This window comes from Scyliorhinus torazame, chromosome 12 (genome assembly GCF_047496885.1).
Source record: "Scyliorhinus torazame isolate Kashiwa2021f chromosome 12, sScyTor2.1, whole genome shotgun sequence".
NCBI classification, from domain to species: domain Eukaryota; kingdom Metazoa; phylum Chordata; class Chondrichthyes; order Carcharhiniformes; family Scyliorhinidae; genus Scyliorhinus; species Scyliorhinus torazame.
The window spans coordinates 79807208-79829664 of NC_092718.1; the positions used below are offsets into that span (position 1 = coordinate 79807208).

Genomic DNA, 22457 nt, shown 5'->3' on the forward strand with positions numbered 1-22457 from the left:
CAGTCTGCAGCCTTGGGTAGTGCAGCCGATTGCCAGCCGAACTGGCGGGCGTTCAGGGAGGCATAGGCTAGGGCATCATCCCCTCTCCCCATGAAGAGCTCTGGCTGTTCTGAAACCCCGAAGACTGCCACTAGAGGGCACAGCTCCGCCTTCACCCCACAACCGTGAACATGGCCTCAAAGAAGGTCGTCCGGTATCAGCAGGACCAGAACATGTGGGTGTGGTTTGCCAGGCATCCCTGCCACCGTTTGTCATGTTCTGTATACTGACCGATATGAATGATGTACTACAGAATATGTAGTTCTGGACTACCTAAAATAATTTATGATAAAACAGCTGCATGGTAAAGATAACTGAAATAAATATATAGCAAACTACTAACCCTAACTAACTATTCTAGAGCTACTGCAAAATACGTCTAACCACCAACATGACTTACTCCCAACTCCCCAAGGCACAGAGTCACATGGCAGGTATACACTGCCACCTGGTGGTCGGAGGTCATGTACATTGTTATACACAAGATTGCTTATGCATATCATCACAACATTCACACTTGCACTCCACCTCCAGAAGCCCACTCATTCTTGTTCTGATTAGGTGTGCCCTGTGCGCCACCTTTGGTTGTGTTAGGCTCAGCCCTGCACACGGGAGAAGTTTGCCCTTTAGCTTCTTTGATCCAGAGTTCTCCCCACATCTCCCTGCCTAGCTCTTCTGCCCATTCGTCCTTGTCTCTTCCGGGGCTGGGTGGGGGAGGGGGTACCTCTTCCATTAGTTGGCTGTACATGTCAGCACAGATCCCGTCTCCTAGTTCACCCGTGGTCAGAAGGCACCTTTCCTGAGACTGCTCAGCACATCCCCACCACCGGAAGTCAATTAGTCACTTATCTGTCCATTCTGTACGTTTATTAACATCTTCCTTTAGTTTATTGCAGTTCTCTTCAGTATTGACTAGCTCCCAATCCAGTCTCATCTGTAAGTTTTGAGTTTTATGTATCTATAAACCATCCAGTGTTAAATGTTGATATTTCTGTCCCCAGTTGGACTGTCACAGGAGTGGAAAGGCCACACTCCACAACAGGTGACAGCGCAGAAAGGTTCGTGTGTACAGATTCCATGTCATTACAGTTATCCATCGTGTCTGGCAAAGCAACCGCGAGTCGGAATCTGGTCGAGTCACATGCATGCGGGAGTAAGGGCCGTGTATTTTCACTCCAAGGATCAGAATCACCGGCCAAAAGGGTTCCTGCATCAGTTGCAATTGTCTGGAGACCTGATGGATGGCAACTGTTCCCTGATTATAAACAACATCAGACGGAAAGATGAAGGAAGTTATCATTTCAGTATAGAATTTGACAATGGTCCAAGCCATAGATATTACTCTTCCACCTGGCTTCGGGTTTCTAGTAAGTGCCGTGTTATGATTATTCAAAAATTCACGTAAAGCATTCAGCAGAAAATAACACAAACTGTGACATTACACATTAACATAAAACACAGCTTTATAACAGTGTCTGATTATCAATAACCTGGTGATAGATTCCAGTTCATCCTAAATCAACCTCTAATACTCTCCTTAATATTAATGATTAAATGTATGATGTGTGCATCACTGTTATCAGGTTATCCACACACATTGATCTCTCTAATCCTGTTTAAAAGTCAGTCCCTGAGTCAATAATGAGCCAGTGCACTCCAAGATCTGATCTGCTCCACTCTCACGCAGTGTTGTCAATTCAAGAGTCTCGGAGTGAAAGTGTATCAAACTGAGAGATAGAAACGTCAATGCCTGAAAGTAGTGTAAGGATTCCCATGTTTAAATCTTGCTTCCCTTTCTTTATGTTCTGTTCTGCTGGCTTCTGAAATACTGCAGCCTTTGCTTTTAAACAGGGACACCCCAGTATAATGTGCTATTTCGACTTGTCATCCAGACAATGTGTTATCGGGCATGGTCCATTGATGACTCGATCTGATGGACTTGGCTGGCAGCCAATCAACTGCTCATATTCCCTGGACTTATCTAATTCTCTGTGCTGATTGATGTTGGTCACAGAGGTTGTGGAAAATACATCAGGCTCCACTCGGAGAGGTTTTAAGTTTCCCTTCTGATTTGAGAGGCTGGAGAGCCACAGTTCTCTCTCTCACTTTCCTGATGACCTCTCTAAGGACCTGAAGAAAGGCCTTTCTCTTTATCTCTGCACCACAGCCAGTTAAACCCAAATTGCTAAATGGGAAAGTGACTCCCCAGAAGAATTACTACAGTCCGTGAGGTTTGATTGAAGGCACATACCAGAAGGTCCAAACCAACCGGTGCTTTTCAACACTTAACATCCCGAGATAGCTGACTACAAAGACTACGTCCTCAGTAGTGAAGATATCCATGTCACATCCCTTTCAATCCCGATTAGTTTGATCCGTCCCTTCTCCACTGTGTGTCTGTCTTGTGTGTGTGTGGGTGGAGAGTGGGACAGCATTAAGGGGAATAATTAGATTATCAGACCGTAATTCTGTTATCACCATTACATGTTTATTTCTTCTCTTGTGGTAGGATGGCACGGTAGCACAGTGGTCAGCACGGCTGCCTCACAGCACTCGCGGCCCGGGTTCAGTTCTGGCCTTGGGTGACTGTGTGGAGTTTGAACGTTCTCCCCGTGTCTGAGTGGGTTTCCTCCTGGTGCTCCAGTTCCCTCCGACAAAGATGTGCAGGTTAGGTGGGGTTATGAACTTACGGGGATAGAGAGGGGGGATGGGCCTAGGTAAGGTGCTCTTTCAGAGGGTCAGTGCAGACTCGTTGGGCCTAATAGCCTCCTTCTGCACTGTAGAAATTTCATGATTCTATAACATTCTCGGATCATTGTAATCTCTCAGTTCTGATATCATCCTTGGAAAGGGGCTTTCTCTTGTGGGACTGTGATTTCTATTTGAACTGATGCTTAACATTATATTTATCTAAAAGGCTCCATTCTCTGTGTGTCAGATTTCACAGATAAACCCAGGACATTCCCTGCTGAAATTATTGAAGGAAAGCGTGTGGACATAAGCTGCACCTTCAACACAACATGCAATGGAACAGCACCTGTCTTAACCTGGGACACTCCCACTGACGTACCTGGATCAGTCTCAAACACTGTAACTCAGCATGGCGTCACTCTGACCTATACTTCTGTTCTGAGCCTGACCCCATCACTCAAACACCACGGACAAAATCTCACCTGTAGAGTGAGATATCCATCTGTTTCATCGGAGCGGACCCTCATACTGATTGTGCAAGGTAAGTAAGGTCATGATACATTCTACAATAGCTGGAATGGTCTAGATTGTGCACAGCAAGATCCCATGAACATCAATGTGATACAGATGAGATAATCTGCACATGGGATCATTTGACTTGCCTTCTCCTCCGCCTTATGTGGCTTGGTGTCAAAGTTTTAGTTGTGTCTTAAACTGAGAGATGGAGAGAGTTAGGGAGGGGATTCCTGTTTGTTCAAAGCTTACATGGGCGTCACTGCAGCCTCATAGCACCAGGGACCAGGGTTCAATTCTTGCCTTGGCTAATTGTGTGGAGTTTGCATCTTCTCCCCGTGTCTGCACGGATTTCCACCGGGTGCTCTGGTTTCCTCCCATAATCCAAAGATGTGCAAGTTAGGTGGATTGTCCATGATCAATTGCTCCTGCCCCTTAGTGTTCAAAAGGTTAGGTGGCGCTGCTGGGTTACGGGTATAAAGTGGGGACCTGACTCTGGGTTAAGGTGCTCTTTCAGAGGCAGACTCGATGGGCCAAATGGCTTCCTTCTGCACTGAAGGGATTCTATGATGACATTATGCTTTCACTGCTCCAATGTCCACTTTTTCTATTATGTCCAATGGCCCAGTTGGACCTGGCACAGAAAGGGTTAATGCTGGACTGATAATGGTACTGCCCACACAGTGATGTGAGAGAGCACGAGATCAATAGCCAGGGTCAACTTCTTGTTGAATAGAGACGTGTGTACCAGTAAGCATGGAGCTAGTTTCCGGCTGTCACCGTTTCCTGTATATTTGTAAACAGTTCTAACACTCAGTAAAGATTTACAGTTAATCTATGGATAACTACAAAAATTTCTTTATAGCTATCAAACTGTAACCAACATGTACAGCACCGTCTCATAATGAGAAACTCACTTATCCATCGAACCATTCGAGTAAATCTCTCCTGGCTCACATCATAAAGATGTGAAGTTGATTAGCAGATAACACACGTTCTGTGTGATTTCCTGCAGTGGTTTATTATTGTCTGGGGATGTTGGATAGAAGATTTCTACATTATTCCCTTTCTTATTGGCCATGGTGTTGCATCCATGAATTATATAGTATTTCCAGAACCAAAACAGGCCACTTGGCCCAACTTCTCCATGCTGGCATTTCTGCTCCACAGGAGCCGCTTCCCACCCACCCTCTTCATTTTCCCCATCACCATATCCTTCCATTTCTCTCTGCCTCGTGTTTATCCAGGTTCCCCCTTAAATACATCAACACTATTCACCTCAACCACTCCCTGTGGGAGCAAGTCCCACATTCTCCCATTCCCTGTGAGAGCGAGTTCCACATTCTCCCCACTCCCTGTAGGAGCAAGTCTCACATTCTCCCACTCCCTGTGAGAACATAAGAACTAGGAGCAGGAGTAGGCCATCTGGCCTCTCGAGCCTGCTCCGCCATTCAATGAGATCATGGCTGATCTTTTGCGGACTCAGCTCCACTTTCCGGCCCGAACACCATAACCCTTAATCCCTTTATTCTTCAAAAAACTATCTATCTTTATCTTAAAAACATTTAATGAAGGAGCCTCTACTGCTTCACTGGGCAAGGAATTCCATAGATTCACAACCCTTTGGGTGAAGAAGTTCCTCCTAAACTCATTCCTTAGTCTACTTCCCCTTATTTTGAGGCTATGCCCCCTAGTTCTGCTTTCACCCGCCAGTGGAAACAACCTGCCCGCATCTATCCTATCTATTCCCTTCATAATCTTATATGTTTCTATAAGATCCCCCCTCATCCTTCTAAATTCCAATGAGTACAGTCCCAGTCTACTCAACCTCTCCTCGTAATCCAACCCCTTCAGCTCTGGGATTAACCTAGTGAATCTCCTCTGCACACCCTCCAGTGCCAGTATGTCCTTTCTCAAGTAAGGAGACCAAAACTGAACACAATACTCCAGGTGTGGCCTCACTAACACCTTATACAATTGCAACAGAACCTCCCTAGTCTTAATCTCCATCCCTCTAGCAATTAATCACCTGTTGGACCTGTAAACCAACTTTTTGCGACTCATGCACTAGCACATCCAGGTCTCTTTGCACAGCAGCATGTTTTAATATTTTATCATTTAAATAATAATCCCTTTTGCTGTTATTCCTACCAAAATGGATAACCTCACATTTGTCAACATTGTATTCCATCTGCCAGACCCTAGCCCATTCACTTAGCCTATCCAAATCCCTCTGCAGACTTCCAGTAACCTCTGCACTTTTTGCTTTATCACTTATCTTAGTGTCGTCTGCAAACTTGGACACATTGCCCTTGGTCCCCAACTCCAAATCATCTGTGTAAATTGTGAACAGTTGTGGGCCCAACACTGATCCCTGAGGGACACCACTAGCTACTGATTGCCAACCAGAGAAACACCCATTAATCCCCACTCTTTGCTTTCGATTAATTAACCAATCCTCTATCCATGCTACTACTTTCCCCTTAATGCCATGCATCTTTATCTTATGCAACAACCTTTTGTGTGGCACCTTGTCAAAGGCTTTCTGGAAGTCCAGATATACCACATCCATTGGCTCCCCGTTATCTACCGCACTGTTAATGTCCTCAAAAAATTCCACTAAATTAGTTAGGCACGACCTGCCCTTTATGAACCCATGCTGCGTCTGCCCAATGGGACAATTTCCATCCAGTTGCCTCGCTAGTTCTTCCTTGATGATAGATTCCAGCATCTTCCCTACTACCGAAGTTAAGCTCACTGGCCGATAATTACCCGCTTTCTGCCTACCTCCTTTTTTAAACAGTGGTGTCACGTTTGCTAATTTCCAATCCGCCGGGACCACCCCAGTGTCTAGTGAATTTTGGTAAATTATCACTAGTGCATTTGCAATTTCCCTAGCCATCTCTTTTAGCACTCTGGGATGCATTCCATCAGGCCCAGGAGACTTGTCTACCTTTAGCCCCATCAGCTTGCCCATCACTACCTCCTTGGTGATAACAATCCTCTCAAGGTCCTCACCTGTCATAGCCTCATTTCCATCAGTCACTGGCATGTTATTTGTGTCTTCCACTGTGAAGACCGACCCAAAAAACCTGTTCAGTTCCTCAGCCATTTCCTCATCTCCCATTATTAAATCTCCCTTCTCATCCTCTAAAGGACCAATATTTATCTTAGCCACTCTTTTTTGTTTTATGTATTTGTAGAAACTTTTACTATCTTTTTTATATTCTGAGCAAGTTTACTCTCATAATCTATCTTACTCTTCTTTATAGATTTTTTAGTAGCTTTCTGTTGCCCCCTAAAGATTTCCCAGTCCTCTAGTCTCCCACTACTTTGCTACTTTGTATGTTTTTTCCTTCAATTTGATACTCTCCCTTATTTCCTCAGATATCCACGGTCGATTTTCCCTCTTTTTACCGTCCTTCCTTTTTGTTGGTATAAACCTTTGCTGAGCACTGTGAAAAGTCACTTGGAAGGTTCTCCACTGTTCCTTAACTGTTTCACTATAAAGTCTTTGCTCCCAGTCTACCTTAGCTAGTTCTTCTCTCATCCCATTGTAATCTCCTTTGTTTAAGCACAAAACACTAGTGCTTGATTTTACCTTCTCACCCTCCATCTGTATTTTAAATTCCACCATATTGTGATCGCTCCTTCCGAGAGGATCCCTAACTATGAGATCCTGAATCAATCCTGTCTCATTACACAGGACCAGATCTAGGACCGCTTGTTCCCTCGTAGGTTCCATTACATACTGTTCTAGGAAACTATCGCGGATTCATTCTATAAACTCCTCCTCAAGGCTGCCTTGACCGACCTGGTTAAACCAATCAACATGTAGATTAAAATCCCCCATGATAACTGCTGTACCATTTCTACATGCATCTGTTATTTCTTTGTATATTGCCTGCCCCACCATAATGTTACTATTTGGTGGCCTATAGATTACTCCTATCAGTGACATTTTCGCCTTACTATTCCTGATTTCCACCCAAATGGATTCAACCTTATCCTCCATAGCACCGATGTCATCCCTTACTGTTGCCCGGATGTCATCCTTAAATAACAGAGCTACACCACCTCCCTTACCATCCACTCTGTCCTTCCGAAAAGTTTGATACCCTCGGATATTTAACTCCCAGTCGTGACCATCCTTTAACCATGTTTCAGTAATGGCCACTAAATCATAGTCATTCACGATGATTTGCACCATCGACTCATTTACCTTATTCCGAATACTACGAGCATTCAGGTAAAATACACTTATGTTGGCTTTTTTTACCTCTGTTCTGAATCTTAACACCTCGATCAGTAACCTCTCCTAAGTTATATTTCCTCTTAACCTTTCTCCTAATTTTCCTTGTCGTTGAACCCATATCTTCATGTAACAACCTGCCGCGTCGCTTACCATTTATGTTTTCACTTCCCGTTTTATTTCTTTTAGTATTCCTGGTCCTATTCACTGAGCTCCCCTCAGTAACTGTACCTTGTACTGTCGCCCTTTTTGATTTTTGACTATGGCTTCTCTGCCTTACACTTTCCCCCTTACTGCCTTTTATTTCTGTCCGTTTTACTACCTTCCAACTTCCTGCATCGGTTCCCATCCCCCTGCCACATTAGCTTAAACTCTTCCCAACAGCTCTAGCAAACACCCCCCCTAGGACACCGGTTCCAGTCCTGCCCAGGTGCAGACCGTCCGGTTTGTACTGGTCCCACCTCCCCCAGAACCGGTTCCAATGTCCCAGGAATTTGAATCCCTCCCTCTTACACCATCTCTCGAGCCACGCATTCATCCTCTCTATCCTGACATTCCTACTCTAACTAGCTCGTGGCACTGGTAGCAATCCTGAGATTACTACCTTTGAGGTCCTCCTTTTTAGTTTAACTCCTAGCTCCCTGAATTCAGCTTGTAGGACCTCGTCCTGTTTTTTACCTATATCGTTGGTGCCTATGTGCACCACGACAGCTGGCTGTTCACCCTCCCCCCCATAATGTCCTGCAGCCGCTCCGAGACATCCTTGACCCTTGCACCAGGGAGGCAACATACCATCCTGGAGTCTCGGTTGCGTCCGCAGAACCGCCTGTCTATTCCCCTTACAATTGAGTTCCCTATCACTATAGCCCTGCCATTCTTCTTCCTGCCCAGTTGCGCAGCAGAGCCAGCCACGGTGCCATGAACCTGGCTGCTGCCGCCTTCCCCTGGTGAGCCATCTCAATCAACAGTATCCAAAGCGGTATATCTGTTTTGCAGGGAGATGACTGCAGAGGACACCTGCACTGCCTTCCTACTCTTGCTCTGTCTTTTGGTCACCCATTTTCTATCTCCCTCAGTACCTTTCACCTGCGGTGTGACCAACTCGCTAAACGTGCTATCCACGACGTCCTCAGCATCGCGGATGCTCCAAAGTGAGTCCATCCGCAGCTCCAGAGCCGTCAAGCGGTGTAACAGGAGCTGCAACTGGACACACCTCTTGCACATGAAGGAGCTAGGGACAGTGGACGTGTCCCTGAGCTCCCACATCACACACGAGGACCATGACACAGGTCTGAGATCTCCTGCCATGTCTTAAACCTTCGGTTAACTTCAACAACTACAATTTCAACAAAAAAAACAACAAAGAAAAATTAAATAAATATACCAATGAAAAGAAACAGAAAAACAGAAACACTACTTACCAGTCACTTACCAGGGATAAAAAGCACTTCCTCCCCACCCAGCTTCGAATTCCCACCTAGATTAAAATTCCCAAACTCACTCTTAGCTATGTCTCACTCCTGGCTCTGTCTTCTCTGGCTCACTGGGAGAACTCACTGGCTGAGTGAGTTCCACATTCTCCCCACACCCTGTAGGAGCGAGTCCCAGATTCTCCCCACTCCCTGTGGGAGAGAGTCACACATTCTCCCCATTCCCTGTAGGAGCAAGTTCCACATTCACCCCACTCCCCATGGTAGTGATCCCACATTCCCCCCAACTCCCATGGGAGCAAGTCCCACATTAGCTGCACCGCCTGTGGGAGCGAGTCCCACATTCTCCTCACTCCCTGTAGGAGCGAATTCAACATTCTCTCCACTCCCCATGGGAACAAATCTCACGGGCGTCATTCTCCGACCCCCCAGCGGGTCGGAGAATGGCCGTTGGCCGCCGTGAATTCCGCCCCCGCCGGTTGCCGAAGTCTCCGAAGGGAGAAAAGTCGCCGCTGCCGTCGGAGAATGTCACGGGTCTGTGCAAGGCAGCCGATTTTCGGCCTGCCGATATTCTCCCTTCCGGATGGGCCGAAGTCCCGTCGACGTGATGACCGTTCACGTCGACGTAAATTAAACCTCCTTTTCATCGGCGTGACCCTGTGCTACAGGTTCACACCGACCAGCGTGGAGGTGAGTGACGGCCTGGGGGGTTGGCTCTGGGCAGGCAATGGCGTGGCCGCAGTCTGAATGCGTGAGGAGAGGTGTGTCTCGGGTTGTGTGTGTGTGTGTGCGGCGGGGGGGGGTGGTTAGAGTAGGCTGGGCTCCGGGGGAGTGCTGGGAGGGGGTCCGTGCCGGGGAGGGGGATGGGGGGGGGTCCGTGCCGAGGTGGAGGTTGGGGGGGGTCCGTGCCGGGGCGGAGGTTGGGGGGGGGTCCGTGCCGGGGAGGGGGATGGGGGGTCCGTGCTGGGGTGGAGGTTGGGAGGGGGGGGTCCGTGCTGGGGTGGAGGTTGGGGGGGTTCCGTGCCGGGGAGGGGGATTGGGGGTCCGTGCCGGGGTGGAGGTTGGGGGGGGGGTCCGTGCCGGGGTGGAGGTTGGGGGGGGGAGTCCGTGCCGGGGTGGAGGTTGGGTGGGGGGTCTGTGCCGGGGAGGGGGATGGGGGGTGTCCTTGCCGGGGTGGAGGTTGGGGGGGGTCCGTGCCGGGGTGGAGGTTGGGGGGGGGTCCGTGTCGGGGTGGAGCTTGGGGGGGTCCGTCCCGGGGAGGGGGATGGGGGGTCCGTGCCGGGGTGGAGGTTGAGGGGGGTCCGTGCCGGGGTGGAGGTTGGGGGGGGGGTCCGTGCCGGGGAGGGGGATGGGGGGTCCGTGCCGGGGTGGAGGTTGAGGGGGGGGGTCCGTGCTGGGGTGGAGGTTGGGGGGGGTCCGTGCCGGGGAGGGGGATGGGGGGCTCCATGCCGGGGAGGGGGATGGGGGGTGTCTGTGCCGGGGAGGGGGATGCGAGGGCAAGTGAGTTGGTCCACCTGGCCAGGTGCCAGCCTCCAACAGTTGGACCCATGCGGTCCATGCCACCTGGCTGGGGGGAGGAGGGGATATGGGCAATGATGACATGTCGTCGTTCCCCTCCCCCCCACCAGGCCGTCATGTTTTCCGATCATCCAGCGATGTTGGCCGCCGTGGCGGCAGCCGCTCATGTCTATGTTGCCCTGGGTGAGGAGGAGGAGGAGGAGCGTGCCAGAGAGGCGGCGCAGGCTGCCGCAGAGGGACAGGCGGCAGCCGCCCAGGCCGGAGGGACACCTGACCGACAGGACGAGGAGGGGGAGGAGGACGTCGCGGCCCCATGGCAACGGAGGCACCCGAGGGCGCCCCGTGTGTACCGGCCCCGGCAGTCATACCAGGACCTCACGGACCGGGAATGCAGGAGGAGACTCCGGGTGAGGCGGGAAACCGTGGCACACATCTGCCACCTGCTGGCACACCTGTCACCGCGTGACACTGACGGGGGACACCCTCTCCCCGTGTCCGTCAAGGTTACGGTGGCCCTGAACTTTTATGCAACGGGGTGGCAGCTGGCTGGGGGGTGGAGGGGGTATGGGCAATGAAATCAGGCCGTCGTTCCCCCCCGCCCCCCGACCGTCATGTTTTCCGATCAGCCAGCGATGTTGGCCGCCGTGGCGGCAGCCGCTAATGTCCATGTTGCCCTGGCCTTGAACCTTTATGCAACGGGGTCATTCCAGGCACCGAGTGGGGACCTGTCCGGCATATCGCAGACATCGGTGCATCGGTGCATCCGGGCAGTGACAGATGCCCTATATGCCATGGCGCACCGCTACATCCGCTTCCCCGTGGACCGGGCCAGCCAAGATGCCCGGGCCGTGGGCTTCTCTGCCGTGGCCGGGTTCCCCATGGTCCAGGGCGCGATCGATGGGATGCACGTCGCCGTGCGGCCACCTGCAGATAACAGGGCCGTGTTCACCAATAGGAACGGGTCCTATTAGACGAACACCGCATGATGATCCTGCACGTCTGCGCCCGTTACCCAGGCAGTGTACACGACTCATATGTGTTGTCGCGGTCATCCATCCCCGGCATGTACGAGGGACGCCATCCCCGGCTGAGGGGCTGGTTGCTGGGTGACAGGGGCTACCCATTGCGATCGTGGCTGATGACGCCTATACGGAGGCCACGCAATGAGGCGGAGAACCGCTACAATGATGCCCATGTAGCGACAAGGGGAGTGATCGAGAGGTGCTTTGGCATGCTGAAGATGCGTTTCAGGTGCCTGGACCTCTCTGGGGGCGCCCTCCAGTATCAGTCAGATAGGGTCGGCGCATCATTGTGGTGTGCTGCGTCCTGCACAACATAGCCCAGCAGAGGGGCGATGTGCCGCAGGCAGAGGAGGGCGGAGTGGAGGAGCAGCAGGAAGAGGCCCAGTCCTCCCCAGATGAGGGGGATGGGGGCAATGGTCAGGGCAGACGGGGTAGACACAGGCGGGTGGCTGTCCACCGTTACCGGCTGGGCCAGCGGGCACGGGACAGACTGATAGCCGCCCGCTTCACTGACTAGATGGGCGTGGGAATCGGGTAGTATGGCCACAGACCGCACACCATGGCAACAGCCGACCACCCACACCCCCCACCCATCCACCCACCCAGCACCCTCACCCCCCTCCCCAACCCCACCCACCCCACCCGCATGCACATCACCCCCCCCATTGCCGATCCACCTGCGGCACAACGGGCCGGGCTCACACAGTTGCGGGTAGACGCGTGTCTATTGCAGGCCATGGAGGATGATGACAACCCGCCCTGCGGTGAGCTCCTGGCTCTACATCGTTGGTCTATGTCTGACCCATGGCCACAGTACCACCATCCACCCGGACCATCCCTGCATGCGGCTGTGACACTGCAGCGCACGGTCCCGTCCTCAGCCCGGGGGATGTTGAGGGCGGCCCAGGGGGAAGGGGGCAGACTCACCTGGGGCTGAGGTAAGACCACCCCTCACACACACACTTGCGCTCAACGTACATGACACCCCCGCACGCTTTGGACAGAGCACAAAGGCAGCTTCTGTAGGTGTAACATTGATTTTAATAACCAAACGAGTTCATGCACGTGCCCTAGCCCCTAAAACTCATCTGTGCCCTGCACCCGTGCCAACTTACTCAGTGTCTAATTGTTTGGCCTTACGGGCCCTTTGACTACGTCTACGTGGTTCCCCAGACGGTACAGCAGAACTGGAGGTGGACTCCTGTGATTCCTGCCCTCTGACACTGGATCCCTTTGGCGGCCGTTTCCTGGGGCGTCCTGGCCTAGATGGGCCAGGCTGCGGCCCGGGCGACTGGGATGGCGAGCTGCCAGCCTCTCCTGCCCGTTGCTCACCCGATACACCTGGGACGGAAGGGGGGGGGGGGGGTCCGAGGTGTTGCGGTGTACCGGGACCTCCCCTACAGGGGGAGCTGGGACGGACTACACCACCTCCTCCTCCCTCGGGGTGCCCGATGGCCCCCAGGCCTCTACATGGGTGGGGGATGCGAACGGACTTGCCATCCGACGCCCCCCCCCGACATCTGGCGCTGCCAGTCCTGGAGGCCCGTGCTGGTATCGACAGGGGTCTGCAGGTTTGCAGCCATGGAGCCCAGGGGGTTGGCAAACCCTGTCTGTGACAGTGCGACGCCGGCTCGCACATGGCCACTGGCGCCGATGCCCTCAGCGATGGCCTGCAGAGACTGGGCCATGGCCTGCTGAGACTGGGCCATGGCCAGCTGAGACTGGGCCATGGCCTGCAGAGACTGGGCTATGGCGTTGAGCGCCTCTGCCATCTGGCGCTGGCACTGGCTCATGGCCTCCTGTGAGAGGGCAGCCATTTCCTGGGCCACAGACGCCGCCTGCACGGAAAGACCCAGGCCTCGCAAACTGTTCCCCATGTCTGACACCGTCGCACCCATTGCCTCCACCGCGGACGCCACCCGTGCGGTGTCAGCCTGGGTGGCACGCATGATCGGCACCACTCCCAGCTCCTGGACGCAGGTGGACTCCTCCAACTGCGACTGCAGCCGCCGCAAGCCGCCCGTCACCCTCTTCGCTCGTCTCCGGGTCGGTGGTTGCACCGGCTCTATGTGTGGGTGTGGTAACTCCAGGAACCCGGGATCCATCTGGGCGGCAGATGTTCGCTTGGGCTGGGCTGCCCTCCGACCGCCCGGCCCCTCTGCTGCTCCTACCTCCACCTGCTGTACCGGGACGGCTGCGTTGTGCGCACCAGTGAGTGTACCAGACGCCTCATCACTAAAGTGCCCAACCGAGGTGAGTGTTTCTGCGATGGTGGAGGGTGTTGGTGACAGCAGTGGCGTTGTGTCGTGCTCTTCGTCCCACTCTGAGTCCATGGCATTTTGGGGTGGGGGTTCGTCTCCACCCATCCACTCTGAGTCACTGTCCGGTATTTCGTCTTCCTGGGTAGTGCTGTCCTGGGTAGGGGTGTCCTGGGCAGTGTTGTCCCGGGTAGGGATGTCCTGGGCAGTGCTGTCCCGGGTAGTGGTGTCCCGGGTAGTGGTGTCCTGGGTAGTGGTGTCCTGGGTAGTGGTGTCCTGGGTAGTGGTGTCCTGGCTCGGATGTGACGGGGGCCTGTGGCTGCCCCCCTCGTCGCTGGGTGGTCGCTCCCGCACGTGACGGGGGTGTCGTCTCCCTGTTGCTCCAGGTCTCTCCGTCTCCCGTGGTGTGCGAGGGGCATCCTGCGGGCGTCGCATGCTGGAGGGTGCGGGTCTCTCCGTCTCCTGTGGTCTCCGAGGGGCATCCTGCGGGCGGTGTGCATCTGTGGGGATGGGTACCTGGACGTTTGGTCCTGCGATACACAATGAAGCATGCATGGTTAGACATCAGGCAGTGATCAGGTGATACGGGGAGGGGGATATAGGGGAGGGGGGATATGGGGACGGGCTGTTGATGGCTCACTTGCTCGTGGGCCCCCGACCTCTGCATCAGCAACCACCCGGTCGTCAGGTCCGCCAGCCAGTTCCAGGGCCCTTTCCTCGTGTACGGTCAGTGGCCTCTCATCAGCGGGCCCTCCTCCAGTCCTCACATGCTCCCTATTGTTGTGTGCGCGCTTCTCCTGTGGGGGGGGGGGGGCAGGGGTAAAAGGCAACAGTGTTAGGCAGGTAAATGAATGCACGCCATCGGTTGCGCGTGCATTGCAGAGGTTAAGGTTAGGGCTGGATTCACTTGGGGATATGGGGGATATGGGGGAGGGGGGATATGGGGGAGGGGGATATGGGGGAGGGGGATATGGGGGATATGGGGGAGGGGGGATATGGGGGAGGGGGGATATGGGGGATGGGGGATATGGGGGAGGGGGGATATGGGGGATATGGGGAGGGGGATATGGGGACGGGGGGATATGGGGAGGGGGATATGGGGGAGGGGGGATATGGGGGATATGGGGGAGGGGGGTATGAGGGATATGGGGGAGGGGGGATATGGGGGAGGGGGTATATGGGGAGGGGGGATATGGGGGAGGGGGGATATGGGGGAGGGGGGATATGGGGGATATGGGGGAGGGGGGTATGGGGGATATGGGGGAGGGCGGGATATGGGAGAGGGGGATATGGGGGATATGGGGGAGGGGGGATATGGGGAGGGGGGATATGGGGAGGGGGATATGGGGGAGGGGGGATATGGGGGAGGGGGGATATGGGGAGGGGGGATATGGGGGATATGGGGGAGGGGGGATATGGGGAGGGGGGATATGGGGGAGGGGGGATATGCGGTAAATGGGGGAGGGGGATATGGGGAGGGGGATATGGGGGAGGGGGGATATGGGGGAGGGGGATATGGGGGAGGGGGGATATGGGGGAGGGGGGATATGGGGGATATGGGGGAGGGGGGATATGGGGGAGGCTCACCCTGCCTGCTCTGACGAGGTCGTTCACCTTCTTGTGGCACTGGGTGCCTGTCCGTGGTGTCAGGGCCACAGCGCTGACGGCCTCTGCCACTTCCCTCCACAGACGCCGGCTGTGGCGTGGGGCAACTCTGCGGCCGTGCCCGGGATACAGAGCGTCCCTCCTCTGCTCCACCGCGTCCAGGAGCGCCTCCACATCGCGTGACTCGAACCTCGGGGCTGAGCGACGGTCAGCCATCCAGTCGGGTGTTGCGGTCGGGTGTTCCGGTCGGGTGGGGGGGAGCAGCGCGGCCTTATGAGCCGTCACGCCGTGCAGCGCGTATGACGCTGCACGGCATGAACCACTGCGCAAGCGCGGATCCCGTTACGTCGCTGCTAGCCCATTTCGGGCCGGAGACTATCGACCCATTTTTCCGACGTGACGCAAGTCGGATTTGCGCCGTTTTTTGCGCCGATCGGCGGACTTTCCGCCGATAACGGAGAATTTTGCCACCTGTGAGAGTAAATTCCACAAGCGGGATTCTCTAAAAATGTGGCCAAGTCCCCACGCCGGCGGGAAAACCGGCGCCAACGACTCCGCCATGAAAGGCCGCCGAAAGTGAGGAATTCTCACCTTTCTAGGGGGCTAGGTTGCCGCCTGTAAGGTTTTCGGGCAATTCGGCCCTTTTTGGACTGCCCAAGAATAAAACCCAGAGACTGTAAACTGGACACTTTTCAGCCAAAGGAACGTAACCAAATTTCCCAGCAGGCTTGGTCCGCTGAGCCGAGTAGGGGCATAGGTATTTACAAACCCCCCCCCCCAGGAGCTACAAGGAAGAAGGAGCCAGACAACTAGATAAGATTAAAACACAGACAAAGGGGCACGGGAATACACAGGGGGCCTGCCTGCAAGCAGGACAATGGGATGGTCATAGCCCCATGCAGATGTAAATGACTTGGCCTCCACCAGAGCAGAATCCAATCAACACCCCATCAACATAGCAGCATCTCCGGAGCAGATGGAAGACTTTGAAAATCTTCACAAGGGAGCTCAACCTCGTTATCTCGAAAAGCAGACTGGAGGCGGACCTAGGGGAGGTACTCCCATCTTGACAGGTCTGACCGGCTCAAAGGGGGCAGGACCAGCGGGAACTTTAAACCTTATGGATTCAATGCAAAAGGGGCTGGCCGAACACAGGAAAAAGCCAGGTAAAACGGATATAAAAGGGGCTGTGTTTCGATTGAGGGTCTCTTGGCTTGACCTCTCCACCTTCGACTTGACCTCCTGCAGCCTGTGACTGTAAGTACCCTGCAGCAGCTTGCGAAACTCCCTTGACCTTGATAGTGGTTGAGGCTTTGGGGAAGGGGGCTTGATTTGTGTTTTGTGCCCTTGCTAAAATTGTGTAACAATAAGATTTTACGTTGTGTCCGTTATAGTACTTTCTGAATAGACTTAGTTTGTGTTAGAGTTTAAGATTTTATTATAATTCTGTTTGATGATTTTGACCTGGGTTTTGCAATAAACCTCGATTTGCTGATAATTGGAGTCGTTTAAATTCTTCAATCTCTCACCAGCGATCTCTGACCAAGTCATTGTTAAGATATTCCTCACCTTAATTCCGGGGTCGAGAATCTCGGGTCATCTTGAATGATTCAAACCCGTTCACTCAGGACAGGCTGCTGGTTAGGTAATAAACAGCAGTGTCCTATTCTCTCTCTTGGGAAAGCTACTCCAGCGAAGTAGGAACCGGGTGGGTGTTGCACCACCGGCAAGAGAGAGAATCACCTGGGCATTGGTGGGGGTCTGGATATCTGTGTGATATAAGCCTCAGGCTTCCGGTTAGGGATAAACGGCAGGCTTGATTCAGTGCTCTCTCCCGTGGAGGTGTCCCAGTGCGGCATCCCCTGGCCTCTGAAGTTTCAGTGCCAGCTGGAGAGAGACACACACAGATACTCAAACCCCAGATATCGGCCCGGTAGTGGAGTAGCAGAGATGGAACCCTCTACACGCCGGAGTCGTCCCCGCAGCTCCAGCTGGCGAGGAACGGCCCGCATGAGTCCGTGCATGCGCGGAACGGCCGGCGTGATCTCGCACATGCACGGAACGGATGGCGTATTTCCGCGCATGCATGGGGGTTCCCTTCTCCGCACCGGCCCCCGGGCAATATGGCAAACTCCTACAGGGCCCGGCGCGGAGTAAAGTAGGCCCCCACGGAACCAGCCCGTCCACCAATCGGTAGGCCCCGATCGCGGGACAGTCCACCGTGGGGTCCACCCCCCAGGGTCGGATCCCTCCCCCAGGACGGCCCCCACTTACCGTCCCGCCATGTGTGAGGTGAGTAATCCACGCCAGCAGGACTGGACAAAACTCGTCGGCCACTCGGCACTCGCTGTCAACGGCCCCCAACCGGCGTGGCGACAATCCCGAAAAACGGCGCTGGAGAATAGGGAGGCCGGCGTCGGGGCGGCGGGGATTCTCCAACCCAGCGCCGGGTTGGAGAATCCCGGCCCACATTCTCCCCACTCCCTGTGGGAGTGAATTCCACATTCTCCCCACTCCCTGTGGGAGTGAATTCGACAGAGGTCCGTCACGATCCTGCTGATTTGCACATGCATTGGAGGTGGATTTCCAGCCTGCAGTAAACGATTCCAGATTTTTCTATAACATGATCCTGCTCACAGCAATGGAGATAAACATTGGACCGGGAGTCAAACAAGACAATGATCCATTCTCACCAATGTTCCACCCTGAGGTGAAAGTTCAGATTGCCCACTCTTCGAGTGTTTACAATGAAAACATTCGGGATCCATATAATCCCAGTGGATGGATCAATATTACAGCAAATGTCGCAGTGATATTCAGTTTGATTGTTCAGGCAGAGTGAGAGATTGAAAGCAGAGAGTAAATGATGATTTCTTTCTGTGTGTTTTCTAGACAGTGGAGGAGAGAATCTGGACGTGATCCTGATCCTGGGAATACGAGCTGTGATATTCACTGTGATTGTCGTTATCACTGTCGCTGGGATTTGTGTCTGGGAGAGACAAAGAGTTAAAGGAAGTCGACAGACTGTTTAAAGCTTTGTGCAGTAACAATCTCGTATGTCAGTGCAGCCAAATACCGTGTGATAGTGGGTTAGGTTACAATGAAACCAGTCACTGGTCCTGGTTAGAATCATTTTAGTGTAATTGAGTCATTCCAGCACTGCCCCCCCCCCCCACCCCCCCAACGCCCCCCCGCCGTGGGCAGTGAGTTCCAGGTCATTACCACTCAGTGTGTAAAACAGCTCATCCTCACATCCCCTCCCCGCCCAAAACCTTAAAGCTGCGCCCCCCCCCTCCCTTCCTTGTGCCACCGGCTTATCATAGAACCATAGAATCCCTACAATGCAGAAGGAGGCCATTCAGACCATTGAGTCTGCACCTTTGAAAGAGCACCCTACCTGGGCTCACTCCCCCGCCCTATCCCGGTAACGCCACCTAGCCAATGGGACATTAAGGGGCAATTAATCATGGCCAATCCACCTAACTTGCAAATCTTTGGACTGTAGAAGGATCCCGATCTTAGCACAGGGCTAAAGAACTGGCTTTTAAAGCAGACTCAGGCAGGCCAGCAGCATGGTTCAATTCCTGTACCAGCCTCCCCGAACAGGGGCAAGAATGTGGCAACTAGGAGCTTCTCACAGTAACTTCATTTGAAGCCTACTTGTGACAATAAGCCATTTTCATTTCAGACACAGGGAGAATGTGCGAACTCTGCACAGGCAGTCACCCGAGGCCAGAATTCCAAATGGCAACCAGTTATTCTTTATCTATCTTATCAAAACCTGCTTTTTCCTCTATGTACAGGTGAACTCCTCAAGTTGTTAATTCATATTTGGCGCAAGAGTAGACAGGGAATTGTGGCCAAACCAAGACTTACAACAGAATTAGAGATAGTATCAGATTCAAAGAAGAGGCATACAAATTAGCAAGAAAAAGCAATTGATCTGAGGATTGGGAACTGTTTAAAATTCAACAAAGTCTGACCAAGGGATTGATTAAGAAGGAGAAAATACAGTATGAAAGTTCGCTCGAGGAGAATCTAAAAACTGACTGTAAAAGTTTCCTTTGTATCTGAAGAAAAAAGATTGATAAAGACTAATGTAAGCCCCTGACAGTCAGGAACGGGGGAATTTATAACAGGGAACAAAGAAATGGCTGAGGAACTCAATTCGTACTTTGCTCCTGTCTTCACAAGGGAAGACATGAATAATGTACCGAATGTTGTGAGAAATACAAGGTTCAGTGAGGAGCTGAAGTAAATCAGTATTAGTAAAGAAATGGTTTTGGGGAAATTAATGGGATTGAAGGAGGATAAATCTCCAGGCCTGATAGTCTTCATCCCAGAGTGCTCAAGGATGCAGCCCAAGAAATAGTAGATCCATTGGTGTTCATTTCATAAAATTCTTTGGACTCTGGAATAGTTCCCGCAGATTGGAGGGCAGCGAATGTAATCCCGCTATTCAAAATGGGAGGTAGAAAGAAAACAGGGAACTATAGACCAGTGGGCTTAAAGTCGGTAGTAGGGATGTTGCTAGAGTCCTTTATCAAGGATTTCATAACACAGTATTTGGAAAGTAGTGGTATAATCAGACAAAGTCAGCATGGATTTACAAATGCTTGAGAGATCTCCGAGAACATTTTGAAGATGTAACTAGTTGAGTTGACTAGGGAGAACCGGTGGATGTGGTTTATTTAGACTTTCAGAAGACTTTCAATGAGGTCTCACATAGCAGATTACTATGTAAAGTTAAAGTGCATGGGATTGTGGATCGTGTCTTGAGATGAATAGAAAGCTGGTTAGCAAACAGGAAGCAAATAGTTGGAATCAATTGGTCTTTTTCTGATTGGCAGGCAGTGACTAGTGGGATACCGCAGGGATTTGTGCTGGGACCCCAACTGTTCACATTATATATTAATGATTTGGACGATGGAACAAAATGTATTATCTCCTGATTTGCAGATGACATAAAGTTGGTTGAGAGGATGAGCTTTGCGTAGGATGCAGAGATGCTTCCTTGGGATTTGGACAGGCTGAGTGAGTGGGCACATGCATGGCAGATGAGGTATAATGTGGATAAATGTGAGGTTATCTGCTTTGGTTGCAAAAATAGGAAGGCAGATTATTATTTGAGTGTAAGCTGAGAGAGGCGCATACTCAGCGAGACTATGGTGGCCTCGTTCATCTGTCGCTGAAAGTAAGCGCGCAGATACAACAGGCAGTAAAGAAGGCAAATGGTATGGTTGGTCTTCATATACTCTTTGAGTATAGGAATAGGGATGTTTTAGGCAATTGTATAGGGTTTTGGCAATGTCACACCTGGAGCATTGTGTGCAGTTTGGGTGTTTTTATCTGAGGAAGGATGTTCTTGCTATGGAGGGAGCTCAGCGAAGGTTTAACAGGCTGAATCCTGGGATGGCGGGACTGTTATATGAGGAAAGACTAAACGGTTAGGATTATATTCATTGGAATTTAGAAGAGTGAGAGGAGATCTCGGAAAGACTTATAAAATCCTAACAGGATTAGACAGGGTAGATTCAGAAAGAATGTTCTCTATGGTGGGGGAGTCCAGAACTTGGGGTCATAGTTTGAGGAAAAGGGGTAAACCTTTTAGGACTGAGGTGAGGGGAATTTCTTCACCCAGAGAGTGGTGAATTTGTGGAATTTGTTATCACAGAAAGTAGTTGAGGCCAAAACGTTGTGTAATTTCAAGAAGGGATTAGATATAGCTCTTGGGGCTAAACGGATCAAGGGGCATGGGGGGAAAAGCGGGATCAGGGTATTGAACTTGATGATCAGCCACAATCCTAATGAATGGCGGAGCAGGTTCGAAGGGCTGAACGGCCTCCTCCTGCTACTATTTTCTATGTGTGTTTCCCTGTATGTTTCTATCATCTTGTCCACCTCGGTCAAATCTCCCCTCAATCTTCTTTGCTCCAAGGAGACCAACCCCAGCTTCTCCAACCCGAACCTCAGAGCTAAAATCCCTCATCCCTGGAACCACTCTGGTAAATCTCCCTCTGCCCCCTCTCGAGGACCCTCACATCCTTCCTAATGTGCGGTGACCATGACTGAACACAATACTCTAGCTGTGACCTAACCGAGCTTTATAAATGTTCAGCATAACCTCCCTGTTTTAATACTGTCCCTCTATTTCTGAATAGCTTATTGTTTCTATCAGCATCAACAGCGATTTACAAGCAGAGTATCATCAGCAGACAGAGAGCAATGAAACATTGGCATGCTGCTTCTTAATGTACGGAGAGGAACCTGGAACCAGAGATTCTCCTTCTCCTCCTCAGCAAGCTGAAACTATTCCTGAGCCCTGGTACTCCCCAGTCCTGCTGTGTGGACACATCATAACCAACGCATTGTCTCACTGTGTGGAGCCAACATGGTCGAATAGCAATGAACAGAAATGTGACGTCACTGAACTTTGTAATCAGATCAGAATGGGCTTTCTGAATGCTGCACATTTTTCATGCTGTATTAAATCGTTAGAAGCATTTGGGTGATGAACAATGTTACATTTATTAACACGAATGATTAAAATGTTCAGGCTGTTCTCTGAATGTTTACATATTAAACTTCTTATTTTGTTGCAGATTTCTTGGCTCAAATTTCTTCCTCCCTGTTGTCACATTTTCCGCATCATGTGACTTCCTTCCCGCGCCAGGTGTTACAAGGGAATGTCGCATGGAAACATGTTATGTTGTAATTACACCCTCCTGACAGTGGTGTATCACCATAACTTTCCCACTCAGATATAAGAGGCGATATTCTACTTTTGGAGACGATGTCTCAAAGTACTGAAGAATTCCCTCAGTACCGACCCTCTGACAGTACATGACAGCATTCCCTCAGTACTGACCCTCTGACAGTACAGCATTCCCTCAATACTGATCATCTGACAGTGCAGCACTCCCTCAATCCTGACCATCCGACAGTGCAGCACTTCCTCAGTATAGATGGTTGACAGTACAGCGCACTCTCAGTACTGACCCTCTGGCAGTTGTTAAGAGACGCTGGGTGTGTGCACGGTCAATTCCAGTCCCACAGACCCCGGAGTCCCAACATAAGTAAATTAATCAATAATTAATGTATTTTCCTGAGATCTTTGATCCCTGATTGC

At 51.8% G+C, this 22457-nt stretch overlaps 1 protein-coding gene across 1 annotated transcript; it reads left to right on the plus strand.

Annotated features, from left to right (window-relative positions):
* The first annotated feature begins 1113 nt into the window (after positions 1-1113).
* LOC140386513 (myeloid cell surface antigen CD33-like) lies at positions 1114-18434 on the plus strand. Its single transcript, XM_072468910.1, has 3 exons — positions 1114-1406; positions 2978-3271; positions 18221-18434. Exons 1-3 carry the CDS (start codon positions 1181-1183, stop codon positions 18358-18360), a joined length of 660 nt encoding a protein of 219 aa, XP_072325011.1. The 5' UTR covers positions 1114-1180; the 3' UTR covers positions 18361-18434.
* Positions 18435-22457: the final 4023 nt, after the last annotated feature.